This window comes from Varroa destructor, unplaced genomic scaffold, assembly GCF_002443255.2.
Source record: "Varroa destructor unplaced genomic scaffold, Vdes_3.0 BEIS01000002.1, whole genome shotgun sequence".
NCBI classification, from domain to species: domain Eukaryota; kingdom Metazoa; phylum Arthropoda; class Arachnida; order Mesostigmata; family Varroidae; genus Varroa; species Varroa destructor.
The window spans coordinates 56,512,351-56,533,110 of record NW_019211455.1 but is presented as its reverse complement, the minus strand read 5'-3'; the positions used below and the strand labels follow the sequence as shown (position 1 = coordinate 56,533,110).

At 38.5% G+C, this 20,760-nt stretch overlaps 2 protein-coding genes across 7 annotated transcripts in view; both read right to left on the bottom strand.

Annotated features, from left to right (window-relative positions):
* Nucleotides 1-1,762: 1,762 nt before the first annotated feature.
* Nucleotides 1,763-6,340, bottom strand: hgo (homogentisate 1,2-dioxygenase). Its single transcript, XM_022793993.2, has 9 exons — nt 6,019-6,340; nt 5,123-5,283; nt 4,553-4,724; nt 4,193-4,399; nt 3,903-4,051; nt 3,221-3,398; nt 2,832-2,958; nt 2,500-2,681; nt 1,763-2,266 (listed from the first exon to the last, which is right to left on the bottom strand). Exons 1-9 carry the CDS (start codon nt 6,031-6,033, stop codon nt 2,132-2,134), a joined length of 1,326 nt encoding a protein of 441 aa, XP_022649728.1. The 5' UTR covers nt 6,034-6,340; the 3' UTR covers nt 1,763-2,131.
* Nucleotides 6,341-9,306: 2,966 nt separating this feature from the next.
* LOC111245784 (uncharacterized) overlaps nt 9,307-20,760 on the bottom strand; it is a 79,614-nt gene continuing 68,160 nt past the window's right edge. For all 6 annotated transcript variants that reach the window (XR_015320718.1, XR_015320725.1, XR_015320735.1 and 3 more), the window contains 2 exons: nt 11,038-11,121; nt 9,307-10,703 (listed from right to left, as the gene is read on the bottom strand). Coding sequence is in view for 3 of the 6 variants with exons in the window: in XM_086979743.1 (XP_086835869.1) it covers nt 10,694-10,703; nt 11,038-11,121 (94 nt within the window). In the remaining 3 variants the exon portion in view is untranslated. The remainder of the gene's footprint in view (nt 10,704-11,037; nt 11,122-20,760) is intronic.

Below are 20,760 nucleotides of genomic sequence, written 5' to 3'. Positions count from 1 at the left end.
GTCGATCGGTGCTGAAGGAATGGAAATCCAGACAGTCATTGAGACAAACAAGGGCACCATCAAGCTGAAGGTTAAGGAACCAGAAGCAAATATGATAAAAATGTAATAAAAAAAAAAAAATAAACCTAGTCACCGTGGCATTTCGTGACCCAGATTATACAGCGACTGAAAAGAATCTGCAACGCGCTTGAGGAATAGCTCGGGAAAAAGATGGAGAGCCCCAGCACCGCTTAACCGCAGAAAAATCGGTTCGAGGCATGGATAGCAATTATTCACTAACAGAAACGGGAGAAACCAGAACAAAGGATATTTCAAAAACAGACGACATGCCGTGCACGCTTACAACGGTCGGGACTTTCTCGACGGCTAGGACGCTTGCTACTGGCGTGGAATTAAATAATATGTCAAAAAACTGCACGCAGGGTTATCCCACATTCCACACAAAATGGAAACACATCGGGCCACTTCCTCAAACTTCAGGGAATGCATCGAGGTAGAAAAAAACCTGCCTCAGGAGCCCCTAGCGACGATACAGGCATATGAAGCTACAACTTTGGTGGCAACGTCACCAGTGACAGGTAAGATACGAGACAGCAGTCAATCCCAGGAACCCGCAGTCCCGCATAAGAGAGACCACTCAGGTAAGCTAACATCCAGCTGTCGGATAAAAAGGCTACAGAGGGCAAAATTAATAATCAAAATCGTTTTTTTCTGGGTACTCCAAGTCAATCTTTAGGCGTCGCGACTTCTATGACCTAATGAAAAGCTCAGTTTTAAAGTGAGTTATCGACAAACAGCTCGCTTCCAGAAAAACAATGGTTGCTATAGGATTAAAAGCGTTGCAAAGAAAGCTAAGTCAACTTCGCGCAAGCGAAAAAGAGTTGGCCTGGCTATGACGAATGGCCGCGGCTTAAGGTAATGACGACCTTGTATTTCTAGGAGCAGCTGCCTATAGTAGAGTATATGACCTTGTATTTCTAGGAGCAGCTGCCTATAGTAGAGTATATGACCTTGTATTTCTAGGAGCAGCTGCCTATAGTAGAGTATATATATATATATATATATATATATATATATATATATATATATATATATATAGAGCAGTAGCACTACGAGCGAACGAGATGCGGAGTGGCTCTTGAAAACGACCTGCGCATGCTAAACGATGGCCAGATTCCACTTTTACAAAGTAGGACAATCATTTCTGAACTTGCCTCTGTGCAGCCAGAAGGTGGCCAGTTAAAAGGATTAACTGTAAGGAGGTGAGAGCCGACGTTGGGGAAGCCACATGAGCACCCTATATCCTACAGACCTCGATGTCTACTAAGTACGGCTGAAAAAGGTGTTTCAAAGGCTCGTTTCGAACCAACTAATGACAGAGATGACAATAGCAAGTGCAGATCTTTTGTTTTTCCTCACACGGAAAGCATCACATCGTTCGTTAAGCCTAGTAAATACCTCCGTTGTATTCAAATTACCGAGATATTACTTATATTTCGTGTAATATACGTTATATAAAATGCAGATGCGCGGTTGTTTTCACTTTTTTTTTAAATTGGGTTTTAACTATAGGTTGGCCAGGGCCTTTATAAACCTAACGCTTTGCCAAGTCTACAACCATACCAATTAGATAATTTTTCCACACGAAACACATTCTGCGTCATTGAAATCTATATAACTATTACTATATGAAGGCCTACAGATTTCTCCTTAAGACAGTTATCCTTTTAGGGCACTAAACGATAAAAAAAAGAGACAAGAAAGAAAAAGAAAAAGAAGAATCTTTTTTTGCTTCTCACGATACATGAAATTTCATAGCAAGACAGATTCAGGATCGTGGAAATAATAGATTTTCGTTTTGAGGATCTCATTGTACGGGGAAATTGGCTGAAACTAATGAAGGGTGACAAATCAATTCTGGCGCTTGTTAACAGAAAATCTGTCGGTAGAACCTTTGCGCGGTACAGCTCTATTGCGATTCGTTATATTCATAGTAACCAACTGCTGAGCCGTCCTAGGCGAGAACGTACAATATACTACTTGAGTGATCAATAGATATCGCTCCGGCAAAATACTGAAAAAGGACAAAAAGAGGACATTTAGGACTGCGTCTTGTAGTACATCGAGATTCTTAGGGTTTCAGCCTGCCGTTGAAGAATTTCGGCAAGCCTTGCCAACACTTGAAATAGTCTTTATCCACTTGCTCGCAACCTTCTTCAGCCCAGCGGGTTAGACCCATTGATAGCGACGACTCAAACATGAACGCCTAAAATTAAAGTTTTTCATTGAAGAGATACATTGTCTATTTATCTTCATTATTTATCGGAAAGTATGAGCTATACGTAATATCCGTTAATTTTCTATGTGTCTTCTGTAGATGTTCGGTATCAGAAGACCAGTGATGATTCAGGGTGTTAGTAACTTTGAACTATGCTCAGTTTGTAAATGGCTCTATAACGATAGATCAAATAGTCGTTAATCTATGCATCGTTAACCTACCATTGAATTTTCTGCAACTCTCACTGGTTTGAGTAATGCTTCAGTTGCCTGCCTAAAGCAATTAACGTCCGGTCCGTGTGGTGTCATCATTGAATGTAGAGTAGCACCGCCTGGCTCAAAGCCCGCCTCTTTCGCTTCGTACGAACCGCTTATTAGTCCCATGAATTCGCTCATGCAATTACCTTTATTGTACCAGGACATCAAAAGTAGAATAACTGAATCTTAAAATTCACTATAGCCTTCCACTCATTGAGTTCTTGCCTGAAAACAATGGCTATCTACGTATGTGTGTGTTTGTGCGTGTACCGTTTACGCATATCAGTGGTACTTACGGTGATAATAGGGTGGTCGAAAAGTTCTCTCAGCAACAGACCAACGGGGAGGGAAGATAACGAAGTCGGCAATGGCAACCCCAGGTTTTGTTGAGGGGCAAGTAAGTACAGTGAAGATTGATGGGTCCTAAAATGTGCAACAAAAACAAAAACATTTACGGCTCATGTAAATGCTTTGGTAGATGATTTCTTCTAGAGAAGTGGAAAACAATCGTCTACGTACACGCTACATGCTACGGAATTGCTAGTATACAAGCACGGAGTGCACAAAAAGCCTACGCACAGAAGAGCGACTGCGTTCAACACCTCAACGTTTTTTTTTTAAATGGAACTATCGTAATTAAGTAATTTTTTGTACAGGTTTTGTGAAGTACTCAACATCAACTTACGCAATGGTCAACGGAGACCGAATTAACTGCCACGAACTTTGTGAGATCGTATTTGTACGGGACAAAATTTCCGTGCCATGCGACAACGTCAAACGGTGAGTGACTCTGTGTGGTGGCGAACAACTTTCCCTGATATTTGTTGATAAGTGTATACATGACCCCGTCTAGGTCTTCATACCTTTACGCGACGCATGTAGATAAGGCGGAGAGTTAGATACAAGAATAATTAATTAGAAGTTGGTACCCCACGTACCTGTTCAATCGTATTCAACCTGACAATCGTATATTTCAAATATCTAATACACAGTAATAATGAGTATCACCACCCAATCTAATTTTAGCATACGGTTGCATGCGTTTGTCGTGCTGTAAAACGGTATACTTAATATTTTTAACTACTTTAGTACGGAACGGACAATATATGGATGGAGTGGTTCTTGAGTTTGTTTTCCTTGACATGCACCGTCGATGACGCCTGTACAGGCAACTGTTGGACGGCACCCAAATACGCCATCTGGGTGCACATATACATGTTCATAACTTAGTAAGAAGAGATGAAAAACAAAGCCAAGTAATAAAGATCATATTAGAAACGTTTTTATACGTTGTCGGCACATAAGCTCGCTTCGAGGATGTATGTCCCCATGAAGGTTAAATGCTGAGCGTCGTTTGGCAAACCTACCACGCCACTGGTGTTAGAAAGTCTCGAGGATTGGCAAGGCCATTCGCACCAATAGGCCCCAAGTGTGGCAGGACAAAGTGTCCGTCGTATACTTCGAGGACGTACCCACGTGACGGGCCGTTTACGGAGATGCTAAACCTCATCCCTTGCTGTGCTTGTAAAACAAATGAGTAAAAATGATAAGTAAACAAAGCTAGTGAAATAACCATTCAGACTTGCTTCTATACAGGAGTACTTAATACGTTCCTATAGACGTAAGATAGTTTTAGTATTTAAAACTGGCTACCAACCTGGATGACGCAGATCTCATTGGGTTCGACACGCATTCTGCCAAATTCCGTGGTGATTTCGAGCGTGCCCAACTCTGGCACTATGAGAAAATCTCCATCTGCATTTTGAAAGGCTCGACGGTCCATTGGCGAACAGCAAATGTAGATGTGAATTGCTAAGCCATGCCTCGAAAGTGGGTCGCCAGCTCCGCATATCGTGTTCAGGCCCTAGGTACATGACGATATGCGTATAGTTTATATTATTATTATTGAAACTGACAAACAAATTTCACCCATAAGGCAGTAAAGACGCAATAATAATTATTCAGACACGACAGTTGCCTAGACGGATGCTAGCTCTAGCTTTCAAACGTTACTCACATCGATAAAATCAACTTTTTGACCCCGGGTTCCATCTGGTACGGGAAATGGACGCCACCGTATCTGATTGGGGTTCGGAAACTGATTGCGCCACGCATCGCTCAGGTTGTTCGTTGTAAGGAAACGTTCGAATGGTACATGCAATACCGAAGGACGGATTCGATACAGCCAACTGATGCAAGGAAAGCAACAATCGATTATAATAGCTAGAAAAAACAGTACCATGATTTTTAGGTTTAAGACCATCGTTGGTTGGGTTTGTACAGTCCAATATTATGGCTTCTACTTGCACGGATTCACTCCCCATAGGCCGCACTAGATGCTTTGCATAGAAGAATCCGACAACAGTAGCCCATCACAGAATTGAAAACCTTCTAGATACGATATCTTTTACCTCGTGAGGAAAATATCATGAGAACGAATGCATTGAAGCGTTCAACAATCGTTAATCGCGATGACTCTACAATACAATTCCCACCGAGCTACAGACGTTTATGCCATTGCCGCGACCCTTAGCATTAGGATAGGTTTACTTTTAACTGAACCGCCTAGATAATTATTTTACTATACCTGCGCTTGTTTATTTCTCTGGGCGAAGTGAACGAAGTTCCAGACAATTGCTCCGCGTACAGGCCGTATGGACATTTTTGAGGATTATTTTGGGCATGAGGTAGGGCGCCCGGACATCGCGGGTCCTCGCTGCAAAACTCGTTTCCAAAACCCGACTTGTACTGAAAAAGCAAAGTGTAAAACGTAACACTGACGTATAACATCGCAGCTTCGCGAGTGCTCGTACCATGGCTGACATTTCGTCACCTTTTCTCTCTATTACAAGAATAAACTGACCAAGTACGAAGGGTAAAGCTGTTCAGCCAGATATATGAAAGTTAGATAGTGTGAGACCAGCGAGTTAAGAGAGGCATTTTTGTCGTGAGACAGACGAGTTACGACATTTTTGTTCATATGCTGCTCGTACATCTGTGTTTGCGTTTCGCAGTGAAGGTTGCAATTGTAAAAGGTTTCCGAGTTTCGTTCTATACTAACGTTCAGCATCATTGCTTTAAGCTTAAATGCTACGGCAGTGCGCAATTTACTACAAACGAAGATGCTTTAATTATCAAATCAAGAACACATTTAGGTCTCATTTTTACCTTAGGTAACCGGCAACGTTAGGACTGTTACGGAATACATGAATTCAGTAGTGGGGTGGCCATTTTTTTTTTCTTTTAACGAAACAACGTTTGGGAGGTACGGGAGGCCATTCACTCCTCTGATCTTCGCACACTGCTTTGTTAGATAATGAGTTTTATCTTAATAAAAGTTCCCCACCTTATTCGTAAGCTAGGTTTCAATGATTAAGCTGTAAATACAATGGCGTGAATTCAAGATAACAGGGGGTCGCCGCGGAATGATATTACACATAGTACATACTACTAGAAAATATTACTGAACTGTTTTTGGTTTACCTTGAGGTGTTGCATGGTGCTCCGTCTGTTGAACTGCCTCGTTGGTCGCCGTTTACTTTCGGCAATAGAATAACATTCACGATCTATATCGTTCACGATTACTCGTGACTAAATGCAGTTAAATAGGATTGATGATTGTACAAACAAATTACTCTCCTTGTTCAGCCTCAATAATGGCAGCGCTGCTGGTGAGAATGCTTTTAAACGTTGAGACCTGTTGCGAGGAGATAGTGGACCAGATAGAAGGTGAAGAGATACAAGACCTAGTGATAGTCATTACCGGCTCCCAGCTTCTACTGGGGAGAGGTAGGAACGTTAGTGGAAGTCTGCTGGTAGCTGTAATAGAATGAAAATAATGATAAACTCGCATACGGTGCATCAAATGAAGTACCCTTACCCTAAATATATTGTCTTTTCCGTATGTTTAGAGCATGTCGGCGCCGACTGAGCAACAGGAATTCAAAAAAAAAAAAACCCACGATAACAAATCTCTTCGAGATTAGAGGGAACGGGTGACAACGCGTGAAGCACAAACTGATGAAATCAATAGGCGCTATATAATGAGTACTGTCTCGTTTATATAGCGCTTATTGACGAGCGATATTTCATTCTTCAAGCGAGTCATCTCTCTTTTAAGTCTTTCCTATACAGGTGTTAAATAATACAACAGTTATTTAACATAGAGGTTAATCGGTCGCAGCCTTGACGTTGTTTTACCTACCATTATCTCACCATAGAACTGGGCAGGAACTGCAAATTAGGTGTTATGCATGAATTTGCATTGACGTTACCCCTCCTCCCCTCCGTTAAAAAAGAAAAAAATTTGGAGACTTGTAATAGTCTCCAAATATCGTGTATTGGTCTATGAAAAGAACTAACCTTAAAGTGGTTCATGTTGTAGTCGTTTTCCGTATTGAATCAAGGTTTTCGTACCACTTGAAGTTGTCGTGCACGGGCTAGTAATATACTTGCACTTCGTTGCCCTAAATAACCGACAGGTGAAAATCTGACGAACCAGATTTCTCAAAATTCCTCTCTATATAATGTATACATAAATACACTATGCTCCGTTTAGGGTAATAATAGCTATTCAGTCTCTTCTTCTAAAATAAGTCGATTGTTTTTTATAACGTATCTCTGTTAGCTATTTCTATCAATATAAACGTTGCTAAAACGTTTTTCAGGGCTGTCTCTTAACTATCCATTCTATGAGCGTTGGGGTCTTGAAACTGCTGTAATATATCCAGAGCCCCAGGGACTTGTCAGGGTACCAGCAATCCGGAAGCACCGTAAATATACGGACATGGATAACAATATCTAATGCGTATCTTCTCACTTAGATGTTTCATCGTAGGACGAAACCATTTTTGTAAACCTGGTTTCAAACCTACGCATGAACTTCACATGTTTCTATGATAAGTCTTACAGTTCCCTATCATCTGGATAAGTACACACTCCTAGCGTATCTCAAATCTGGGCTACAAAAAATCAGAATATGGCACGTCGAACGAAGTATAGCCTGACAATGGCGTGTTACTCGTGGATCCGTACCTAATATGAAACAGGTTTATCTGATATTTGTACCTATTCGCATATTCATCCCATGTAACTCATTAATCTTGTACCTATTGCCAGAATAGCGGAGTTTTCCAATCAAAGCTGATTTTTCCTTGAAACTAGGCTCCTTGCTTTACCCGTATAGTTCAGAATCGCAAAAGCTCCTGGGTACGAATTACGGCGTTGGTTGCGTCGTGCCTAGTACATACGATACTGAGTATTACACTAAGGGGCGAGGGTATAAGTAATGGTATTTTTTTTTATTTCGCAAGGATCATTTAGGTGCACATTGCGGAAGCCGGTTAAGACCAGTACCTTCGCCAAAGACCTATTGTCAGCTTTGATCAATCGCAAAACTTTTGGTTTATCTAAGTTCATACTTGCGTGCATAGTCAGGTAGTCTCAGATTGTTCTCAGCGTCGTACACAGCCCTTTCACAGCGAAAAGCTGGCGAAAGTTCGACCTGGCCTGGATTTCTATGCTAAGTTATAAATAGCTGACAGCGCAATTCGACTAAGAAGTTAAGATCAGAGTAAAAAAATTCTTAATTCTCTCCTAAATGGCCGGTTTTAAAGCCTAGGTAAAATTAGCTTCAGATCTACTTTTTTCACTTTCAAAGCGTTACCCTAGACGCAATTACGTTTTATTCTGAAATCATCCACTTTGAAAAAACTATCGATTGGTATTAACCTACAATAGGTTTTCGTTTAAAATAAGATCAGATATTGTTTACGGACGTATTAATAATAGCACATGGTTCTGTAAGGCGTCCTAGAAGAGTAAAAAAAAAATGGTCAAACCACTGTTAGCTTAACAATGCTGATTGTTTACCGGAGACGTCAACTACGTATGATAAATAATTACCGGATTCGGGGTGTATAGGTTGGAAAAATCGTCTTGTTGGTAATTTCGGATCTTGTATCTATGCCAAGGACTAGTTATGCGTCAAGGGTGGGCGTTTATTCAGTTACTGAATAGAATTAAAAAATTGTCTTCTACAAAATAACACTGGAAACCACATTATTCTCGAGACACGTGTCGGCCTCTTTTTTCGAGATATTGGATTGTCTATATCTTTTGTTGGTTCCTGAGTCCTAAGCAGCTCTCCAAGAGCGTAGAAAATAAAATACGCAGAGTCCGGATCAACATGTCAGTTAGAAAATCCTCAGAAAAAGATTGTGTTTTATATTTCTGGTACGTTTTAAATAAGAAGATTTGCGTTTCATGTCGACGTGAGCTTGAACATTATTTGCTGCTGTAGATATACAAATCTAAGCCATATAATTACTATATCACGTAATACCTTTGACAGAGGCAGTATTTTAGGCATCTGAACGGGTTACATTTATATATATGCTTATGCTAGAGTTAAAACATAATTTTTTTCTCCAAAAAGAGAAAAATTGTCAACAGTCGGAAATTTTACGACCAGACGTCCACTTTGCATAGGAGCATCCCTTGGTGTCCGCTCTTCTGGCTGTCTATTAGTAGATAATTTTTGCCACTATTCTATAGATATAATAGAGAATATTATATCTATAGAATAGTGGCAATATCTATCTATCTATCTATAGATTCTATAATAGATTAGCATTTTTTGTTACTTAATGTAACTTTTTAATGTATAACTTTCTGTAACGAAGCTGTATTTTCGTTCGCCGAGCTGATACACATAGATATACCAGGATTGCCTAGTCCTATGTAGACACAGTAACAAATTAAGTCTACACAACTGTCGAAATCTGCTTTCTTTATTTGTTATTTTTAGGAGATTAGCGACCTATAGCGGCCTACCTGGTCCGATCAGTGATGCAATATGACGATATGGGATTCGAAATGTTTTTATGAGGATCGGTACATGCAGATATTGACTCACGGTGACGGTTTTATTAAAACTGTTCAAGTAATAGATATGTTTTTTATTTAGATAATTAATTGTTCTGAATTTTGAACAATTGCGTAAAATCTAATAATGAAATTGATCGCCCTTCCGCGTCTTCGTCCTACTAAATTGGGTTAACTGTTTTTGAAAAGTTAGTGTTAATCTGTGGAAACTATGTCATCTATTTGTATCGATTTTTGATAGGGCTATTCCTTATTTTGTTGATTTTACCTAATCGAATATAAGATGTATGTACATAGGTTCTTCATCATATGAATAAATTTTGGATCTATAAACAAAACAAACAAATTCAGCGATAAAGCGTGCCTTTAGTTATACGCAAAATAAGAAATAAAAATAACGTTGAAGAAATGGTGTGTTATTGTTTTTGGTTCCATTTCTACTTCTTGACTTGACATACACAGATTGGTTGTAAAAAGCTAAATAGAGGATACTGAAAATCAAGGAAATCCTGCCCTTGAAGATCCAACAATACAATTCTCTTGTCCTCATCGTATAACTAACGGCAATTGAAAAAGATCGTATTTTCTTGTAGTGTATCGTAACCGGACGGACCATGAACAAACCGTCACCAAATCGATAGCTAATTTATTTCATACAAAAACACGTGAAAACAGTTCGATGAGTGTGAATATAAACTATTCAAGCCCGTGGCGATATACTGATAATTTTTGATACATTTTACTATTATAGCGACGCTTCACGTAATATATAATATAGTAGTAGCTCCTTCACATAGGGGCTTCGTGTCTTGAAGTTTCGTGTTCACCCATTCTTCGCCTTGAATCGAGGGCATTGGCCTCCAGGATAGGGCACTCGCGTTTCAGTTGATCACGTAGCCGTTTGCTGCTCGAATGTATTCTGTCTTTCATCCACTGTGCCGTCGGAACACCTAAGTAACGTTTATTAGCTGCAGCATGAACCTAAGACCACTGACGATTCTGCTCCGGCATACAAGGCAGTACAAGTTCGACTCTTCTAATGTAGCCCGTCTTAATCTGTTGCTAGAAAAATGGTCTTCAGTCAACGAACTGACACTTCAGTTACACTGATTGTACCGCAAAAATAGATGTTTGTTCTCGTTGAAAACAGTGATATGTCGTTGGTGCTATGGTCGACCGAGACAGAGCTTACCATTCGTTCCTCTATTTAAACACTATCCAATATATTCAAGTAGATGCTTTGAGGCGTTCAAGCGATGAATGTCTCAAACTGTCAGAAAAATCTAAAAGGAAGTAGAGCGAAGTATCTAGTAAGTTTTCGTCCATGTAAGCAATAAATAAATTATTTTCAAAAAAGTGTTGATCTTGTCGTGAATGATAATGATGATCCTTATGAAAAGAATATGCAAAAAGGATTATATGTCATAATAAATCTTAATGTTGCTAGCCACCTGTCACGATCAATGCTGTAATTATCATGCATCATAGCATTATTATTGTTATTTTATAATTATATATATATATATATATATATATATGTTTTATATGTATAATTTCATCGGCCTGTGTTACTGCTTCGATAAAGGGGATGCACAATTACCTAATCTCTGTACTTACTCTTCATAACCGTTTCGCAGATCGACGTTTGTCGGGCACGAAGTGTATTTTTTGCCAATTTTAATTCGTATACTTAAAACTTGCCTAAAACACAGAATTTACCATTGCACATTAGGGCATTATAATTATAGCATTTGTAAAAAAATTTGACCAGGTGACAGTGCTTTAGTAAGAAAGGATCTGAAATGACATGGTCGATACACGCATAGGATTGAAGTTATGTAGTGACGCGCTTTAAGATTTTTTTATTTAATTATCAGGTAAAAACTTGATACTAAAAAAACAAACGCTTAATATGCGAAGCTGGAGTTCTGGAAAATTCGAATTTCTGAAAAAAGGAGCTGTCTATAATTTTCAGGTATCTGAAGCCCACTTTAACAAATGTAAATTACCTACTTTAAGCAGCCGCATATGTGTTTACTATATCTGTTTGGCAACGGATTCATCAGTAAAGTGTGGCGTCCTACTGCAGGCAACCCGATCTGGTTCGAAACAGCTGTTAGCGAGTTGACGTCTTAATAAGGCGTTGACATTCGCGTTAACGACCATTGAGTTACGGCGTCGACAGCAACGATCAGACGGGTTCAGAGGACTCAGTCTGTTCGTTATTTCTGATATCGAGCGAGGATTCGCAAGGCTTTGTTCACTGAAAGGTCTAACAACAGCTACAGTTTGTTCAGGCTCGTTGCCTGTGTTGGCTTCGTCGATTGGCTCCAGGCTTCTATTAGCTGCCTTAGGTACCCACACGATGCCTTTCGAAAACTCTTCTAACCTAAATCTAGCTAAGAGCATTTAGAACTTGCACCGCCTATCGAGCTGCGGCGACTTCTATGATTGGTTGGGATTCGTCTTACATCAGTCGCTATTTTTTTAGTAATAATAAGAGAATAAATATACCTGCAATGAGATATCTGTGACGTGGTGTAAACCTTTTATTAAGGACGCGTATCTAACGATTACTTGCAGGCGCCAATATAGTGAATCCTAAATGTTTAGTAATTATGTTGATGAACCCTTTTGTAAAGGCATCTAAGTCTAGGTCTCTATGAATCTATTTCTGGTAGTTATATGCTTGGATATGGATAACGAGTAATTGCATCGTTTAGCTTGCCGCTGTATTATGTTGTAGTTTAGTTTGCTTGAATTTCAGTGGATGTAGATTATCTTCAAGCTGTGTGCTGAATAGAAGACTGTAAACCAATGGGTGAACTTTTTTAGTACTTCGTTGCAATATCAGAATACTTGTATCGTCCTCAAATTTCCATATTACCTTACAATCAAGTAGAAACTACTTTAACCTAAAGGGGTGACCTAAAAGGGACTGGCACACACTTTGATCCCTTATAACGCTGAAATTATATCTACGAGATGCGGTATATATGAATGACTTTGGTGCATGATATGTGAATGCGTAACGCAGTTATATACATATATTCATCAGATCGGCTAAGACAATCATGAAGGACTCAGGCCGACTGCAGAGGTACCAGAAAGATAGGGCCAAGTTACGATATCAACGTTTACGGTTGTTTACAGAATGAAACGATACGTTGACCCATATATCGTTCCAATGTAACTGATCTAATTTTGGTCACAGATGTTGGAGTAATTTGTATATTTACGTAGTACCATTCACAGTTAGACAAGAGTAAAACGATACTAACTTCAAACAACAAGTCACGTATATTTCACGAATCGGACGCAGGGTATTGAACCTCATTGTATCTAGCGTAGGTGTATATCCATCAACGCGGCATAAGCACAATGGAAACAAAGCTAAATATATTAATACAATAAATTAGGTTCAAATGTTTATTTTTTTAGCTCGGGAGTCGTTAGGGCTTCGGCGACTCGAATTTGCCTAGGTCAGCACCTTGTCCCTTTCTTTCATCCTGGTACCATAAAGACACTGCTGAAGCGAACTTCACTAGATACAGGATAATTAGAAAGGTAGAGCTAATTCTAGGATAGGTGTCGCTCGGAACGGACCTGGTGTACACTTGCATTGTAGTCCGGTGGAACGAGCTTGAAGTCTTGAAGCTTGAACCCCAATATTGATTTCCCGTACTAATAAAACGATCTAACGGTTGCCTGCGATTTTTAGTCGCTGACCGATAATTTATACATATTCTAATTAAGATTTACAGATATTTAGTTAGTTTTCATTAAACGGTTGGTATTGGTTGGACGATGTTATGCTAAAATGAGTTTAAAGGATAATATAATTAATTATAACGCTATGTGACTTTATGACAAAGCTTCATCAGTCCTAGGGATGAATGACTAGTCGTATTTCATCGTTAGCTTTATTGGCAAATTAAGAGCTTTTAAAGATTGAATACTAGGATTTATTAGATAACAAAAATAAATTATTTCGAATGATGTATTTGTTTAATCGCTAATAGAAAGCCTAACGAAAACCAATTGATCAAAGATGGAATTTAACTTTAATCATTGTCTATTTGTATCGATTTCAAATTCGCTTTAATAACTAAGAAAGATAATAACTAAGAAATAAACCAACCCTACTACATCAATTATTTTATGAGGGTTAATTACGGAGTATCTTTCGTATGTAGAAACCATCAAGTTGGCAATATTGAAGTCTGTAAATGATATGCAGAACTCATGATATATGGAGAAGATACACTAGATAATCAGGACTTTTTTAATAGAGTCCAACCGAGTATGCCGAGTATTACTCAACTTAATAGATAAAATAATACTTAACAACTTGTATATTGCGTAATACTTCTTGTTTTTATGACACAACATTGATTTTGTGCCCTAAGTAATTCTTCAGTAAGAGACTTCTAGCCTTAATACATGAATCTGACAGAAATAGATAAAGACGCATGTTTGTTTTCGAAGTCTTCATAAACAAGCTCGTAGTCGCTCATCAAACAGAGCAACGTAACGACATCCCTCAAAAGAGATCAGGCGAAGAGAGGCACTTTCTTATGTCTATTGGTGCGAGTATATCCATGCGAAGGTCATTTCGACACTGCCGACTTTGAGTTACGACGGCTGTATCTTTGGCGATCGGCAAAACAACGTTCACGTGATGAGGACCGCTATGTAAGAAAATACTGTGCAACTTCGTATAGACAAAGATCCTCTGCCGTACGTGACAGGAGAAGAAGTTCTACCTCGTCGCACTTCAGTTGCATTGTACGGGTGTGCGTGCTCACGGAAACTACTCACAGCGTCTTGTTATTACTGTAGGTTTTATGGTAAGAGGTGTTTTTCATAGCGATACACTTTGCTGCTGATTATCTGTGCAAAAAGGTTGTGGTGAGATCAGGCTTGGGACCCATTGGGTAAAACAATACCCTAGGCGCTCAAGCTGTTTACATCTGTTTAGTTATTTGTCCTATCAAAACGGTCGATCGTATTTAAATGATACAGTCTTATCTTATCAATTTCACATAGAGTTCTGGTAATAGCATTGTTAGTACACTATTTTTATGACTTTAGGTAAAAAATGTCCATTTTCAATTTTTTATTGAGTGCCTGGCACTCAAATCATTCATGTATGTATAGAGTAAAGTGTATGTCCCTGCTAATAGAATATCCATTCCTAAAGGTACGTGGGTTTCGATCGAGACTTTAAATTTAAGGGAATACACCTCCTGCGTACGTAAACTCTAGTTCGTCAGTGACCGTGCGTCTTGTACAAAGGGAAACCAGAGAATATTTGGTGGGGTTGGAAGAGCGCATATTTAACATTGGATAGTAGCTGAAGGTAAATTATCATCCCTGAGCTAGTTCAATTGGAATTCAACCTTAAGACGCGTAAAATTTTATCGTGTACGCAGGTGCTGCTGGTTCCACGATATTACTAAGTCCAGTTTCAATAAAGGAACGAAGAGTTGATTTTACTTTGACATTATGCAACAAGTAGCATTAATTTTCCATAGAAAAAGAAAACAAACAAAGAACAGGATTTCTAGAGCAGTATAATTATATGGTTGTGGATTTGTATTTAAATTCGGTATTGTCGTCTATAACTACGTCAACAGAGACTGAAATCCTAATCTCTTATCTGATACTTCACTGCGGCAAGCATACGCTGCGGCGCCTTCAGATCATGATTATGTATTACCAGATCGTTTGTGACGTGTATAAAAATAGATTGTGCATCTGATGATGACGATAATATTAATCGTAAAATCAACCATTGTATAATAATAAGAATGTAGCGTTTTCGGTATATCTCTATTACGTAATGAAGACATCAAGTTAAATCCGCTTTTTTCATGACGGGACGTGAAGGGAAGCTGTCAGACTGCACGCGGGCTTTTTACCATAATTGAGGAGTAATGCGTCGAGGCGACAAATATAAGTAGATAAAATAAAAAAAGCTATAAATGGTTTCAAAATATCGTCATCGGATAGAGTGTGCAAACACTCGGCTATTGACGAAAAGCCCTAAACACTCTGCGCACATATATGATACTTGATGTCTATGAAAGGTTTACTGTTAAAGGGTCATTATTATAATACAGTAGCTAAACTATGATTTTTTCAGCAGTAGACTTTTCGTGTATGTATTCATTAATCACCAGTAACGGACAAGATCAGTATCGTAGTAGTAGTTACTTTATAGCGTATATAAACAACAAGTTTATTTGTAGTTCAATTCTTACCAAATATAACCCTACATAGAATGTTGTCCACAACATTTAGTTTTTTTTTTTGAGTAGATACTATTACTGCTACGCTTAGCGGTTGATAAATGGCGGACAATCACAAAAACCCGACAGGTATTTCAGCCCTAAGCTTACATTCTTCTAAATTTATTTTTTCCATAAGAAAACACTCTCTCAGATACAACACTTTCGCTGGCAACGTATTATTTGCCCGCTATTAGCTGCTAAGGCACAATACTAATGTTACCTGATCAGCTATATTTGATTTCCGTAATATATTTTTCAGCATTAGTTGTGACTTTGTTTGCTTGCGTTGCTGCTCCTTTCAGGCAGCCACGAAGGCTTTCTTTTTAGAAGGTTTTGGGGGAGGGGAGCGGGCCTGGACAGCTTGGGCCGCCCTTCTAGCGGCTGCCTACGAAGAAAACATAGCAGCAAGTAGAGGTTCCAATGCAGTGACTTGCATCACTGCAGGTGACTCCCCTTTATCAAATTTGCTAGGTCATCGATACTCACTTTTTCGATTTTTTTCACAGCATGCACTCCTTGGAATCGCCCTGTCATGCACCTGTTTACTGCGCCTAACGCAGCAGCTGTATAGTTGTCTGTGACGTTCTTGTTTGCTCCATAAGTTCTTTTGTGTACTTGTTTGTATAGTTCGCTTTTGTCGGAAACTTTTACCCCGTTTAAAGTGTTTTTCGATTGCGAGCAGAGTCCGCCGTTCCGTGGCAGTATCTAACATAAAAATTTGGAACAACATTAATTTAAATCTGTAATGTGTATTAGCAGGCGGTGTTGCGAGCGGAGTAGATCTCAGACTGACTGCAGCGTTACTACGTTTTGCAAACATGGCAAATAACCATTGTTAATCTAACGAGACCCCTATAAATGAACCCCCTGTTTTTTTAGTTCGTTACTTTATACAGCGCGGGAGTAAATTATAATGATATGTCGACTTGTTTACTAATGATGATACTCTGCTTCTTACACCGATACGGACTTCTGCAATTGATTTACTTTCGCGTCAAAATTATTACTATTATTGCATCTTCCTAGCCGAAGCTTCTTTAGGGGGCGATCAAAAAAATATCGCTATTACGCTGACTCTAACCTTTTATCATTATCACTATTATCATAATCAAACAAACTGAGTAAACGCCATTCAAAAATGTTAAATTTTAGACCAAAAAAACTCACTGTATAATATAGAACTTACTGTATTATAACGAAAACTTCCTTTGGATCCATAAGTTCCTCAAAACGTTAAAGCAATTTGTGGGTCTCTTACATTCTATATGTCATTGATCGTTTCTTAGCTTTTTTTTTAATTGCTGGACTGTTTTTTAATTTTGAACATCGTACATCAGACACCAAACAGGTGTCGCAGTATACATAACTGCAGACGTTTTCAGGCATCTCTATTGGCCTAGGCCTACAATTTGACATTTTCAAATCTCTTTGTTCACAACTTACTCACTTCGCCCAACCGACTCAACTAGAGATTCGGCGTGACCAAGCTTAAGTTACTACTTAAGTGAGATCCATTGTTTCAACAGTCGTTTACTAGGTTTCCTCAGTTTCTTCTACTATGCCAATATTTGTATGACTGGGTGACGCTTGCTGTTTACCTTTGGCTTATGATGATGACTTGCTTTTTCCAGAGGCCTCTGGATAACTCAGCTTTAAGTGCTACTTATATATATGTTCTCAAGAGAACCTTCAGTGTTCGTAAAGGTCATAGGAACTAGCCTTGCACTGTTTCTCTTTAATCAATTAATACATTTTTCCTAATTGAGATTTCTGTGAAGTATTTAAATTCAGTTATACATAAAAAAAATAGTTGGCCCACAACTGAATGTGGACTGAAAAGTTAGCGTTAATGAGTAGGTAGAAAAAATCGGTCTTTACCCAATAACAGCCATAATACCCAGGTAGGATCTACTTAGATGTATCTTGGCAGCTTACGTCGTATCATTAGCAAGGTTATATCGCGCATATAACTCGAGGCAAGTAACAGTTTAACGAGAGGAAATCCGCATAAATTTCTGACATCGAAAAGTGTACTTAAATCGTTTTTTAGTTTTTTTTTTTGTTTTTTAAATCTTTTTTTTTGTTAAAATTACGTGTATGGCTGAGGAATCTAAAGTTGGTGTTTTTCTGTCGAATACATTTTATTACATGGTCTTTAAATATATGTTCGAGTAAGTCGTGATTAATCTACGGGGAGACATTTTTAATCTAACAGTCTAGAATTCAAAGACACAAAAACATCTAGGGTGATTTCAATTGCCGAATATAGCTTCAATGTTAAAGTTCTACATTTTCGAAGTTACGTAGCAAACGCATATAGAATATCTATATATATATACATATAAAGCTTGTAATCGAAATGTAGCTACTTACTTCAATATCCACATCTGTACATTTGCCTATATAGAACTGAGCGAAGCTATGTAAGCGACCGAAACCAGTTGGATTGTAAAATAAACCAATATCAATATCAATACTACAAATAGTAAGACTGCTAATGAGTGATAGACTAATTAACATTAAAGGGGTCCAGTCACGTTCTCGGAAAGATATTTCTTTGTTCTAGTTAGCGTATCCCTTACACTGCTTTCCTTAATGCTCTCTCCTTTCCTCTCAGTCAACCAAGGGGCACGTTCCTCGCTTGATTCAAATGAACAAATAATTGAATTAAAAAAAATACTTATTGAAAATATTTAATTGAAATTATATATTATAAATAAATTAACAACAGTTATTCATTGCAATTCTTTAGCACAGTGCTGTCCGATTTTTTTAGTCATTAACATTTAATTTTAATACCTGCCCATGTTTATGGACGAGCTTAGCAACGTATTTTCTTGACATTATAACCATATCAAAATTAAGGCAAAACTCAGGTGGCTTATGCCCATAGAACTCGATAAAACGGGTTAACAAATTTTAATACCCATTTCCTTCTTGTAACCTCTCTCAGGAATTAGCTAAGCTGGCTTAATCTATCAGGAGCTTAAGAGCAGACTTTGACGGGGCCACAGATGCACTGCGATGCCGTGCGCTATTTACAAGTTTGCCCCTTGGATCTAGCCACGCACGTTTGATCCTTTAGGAAAATAAATGTGTTATTATCCTGTCCGCCAGTGAGTCAATAACATAGGCCATAAATTATACACGACGTAAACACACAATCGTTACAGCAGTAACTGTATAGCTGCACCAATAGTTATATTGTGGCTTCTAGCCAAAATGATGATAAAAAAAAATTCGGAGTTTCTAATCGAACATCTCTCGCAGCGTCGCTCATTTCTAATAAGGTTAAGACTTAAATAGTTTCATATAGACACGGTCGATTAACAGTTAGATTCCCTCAGTAAAAGAAACTAGGATCGCTGCCTGCGGTCCCGTCAATAATACACAAAGCTGCACAATCTGTGTTTGGTACCTTTGATGGCTTATTGATAGTAAGATTTTGACCTATAGCCCAACGGCATAAAATATCGTGCACGACTCCATACAATAATCTGTCTCAGACTATAGTAATCGATGCGGAACACTGGCAAAAAAGTAGCGATAATTCTGTGATTTTTCACAAAAATAATGATCGGGGTCGTATTTGATGACAAGCTATTTTGATTACGTGTATAAGAGAATGTTAGGTAATGGCGGCTGGATAGTTCTATTTTACGTATGACTGAATTACTGATTTAATAACGTTTATGCCAACGGACCGTCGACATAAGCCGGAAACGCAACCAATCTCTATATAATATCTATTGTAGTACATTTAGGGAAGCAAAATATTATTGATAATCCACGAGAAAAACATTTTACTAGGTGTAACCGGTTACATTCTCACTGAAACTACCAAAGACTCCGTCCGGTCAATCACGACACCTCTGAAATATTCAGGCATTAGCTTTCTAGGCAGTCTTTTTCAGAACGACCAGCTGTGCCGCAGTGCAGGAAAGACTGTAGATAAGGTGAATGTTCCGTTGTGGCAAACTATTCCCTTCGAGGCCCACCTTTACAGAGATATTTGTAGCAGTAGGACGACGATCGCAGCAGGCCGAACGGCTGGGGGTATTTTCAACACGTTGTATGCATTTACTTTCACTTGAAATATTTACTGGGCGATTGCAGTCATTTATTACTATTGAATCTCTCGATCCCCTAAGACATACTCAAACGATGATATGACCCCTATCCTGAAAAAGACAGTTTATCCTAATAAAACAATTAGCCCGACAACAGGTTGAGAAAGCGACTGTCGTGTTACTATTAAAAATAACAAAAGCAAAATTTTGGGGTTTCCTGAAAAGCTGACGTTGCGGCACATATGGTCGTGCACATATTAAGGCCCTGCACTTCTATTCGTTAAATGCAATAAGAGCCATTGGCAACAAAAACGGAAGGAAAAAAGAGCAGTGGGCCCTTTTGCTTAGCAGAAAATGATACAACACAGATAAAATAAAGATCGATTGTTTGTCTTCTCATTTCGTCACATTTGCCAGATATAAACAAATTATATCTGGAAAAAATAGCAGTACTAATAGTTTATTTGCGACTATTCGTATTAACGATATCAATGATAATAACAATGAAGTTAAGCATCACAGAAAACGAATTCATATTGTTCGATTTATCTTAGATGTTTATAACCGTTTTTTGGCCTAATTAATGGCTCGTAGATTTTTTGTGACTAGATTGAACTATTAGAATTTCGAGGAACCATAGTTGTTTTTTTTTTTTTTTTTTTTTTCTATATCGCCGCTAGTTTTACCGGGTGGTTTTACTAGTTTAAAAACCAGATATTCATACCGGGCTTTCCGTTATTGAAAGAACATATTGTGTAGCTTTTTGCTAAGGAGGTCTAGAGCACACAGGCAATCTCCAATATTTCTCAAATATTATCAGCTTGTTCGAAGCGTAGTGGCGCTTATTGGTTTGCTCCTTTTTTCTTTTGTATGTCGTTTGCTGCTAATGATCAGGTATTATGTGCCGTTAGAAAGTGCCTTTATTTCATTGTCATTGTTTTATTAGGGCCAGAGCACGTTGCCCGAGCAAAATT

What these genes read in the sequence shown, in the direction of transcription:
- hgo (XM_022793993.2), bottom strand. An exon ending in AGAGAAATAAACAAGCGCAG is followed by an intron (nt 4,725 to 5,122) that starts GTATAGTAAAAT and finishes TCCTTGCATCAG; the next exon opens with TTGGCTGTATCGAATCCGTC. An exon ending in GAGTTGCAGAAAATTCAATG is followed by an intron (nt 2,267 to 2,499) that starts GTAGGTTAACGA and finishes CTTTAATTTTAG; the next exon opens with GCGTTCATGTTTGAGTCGTC.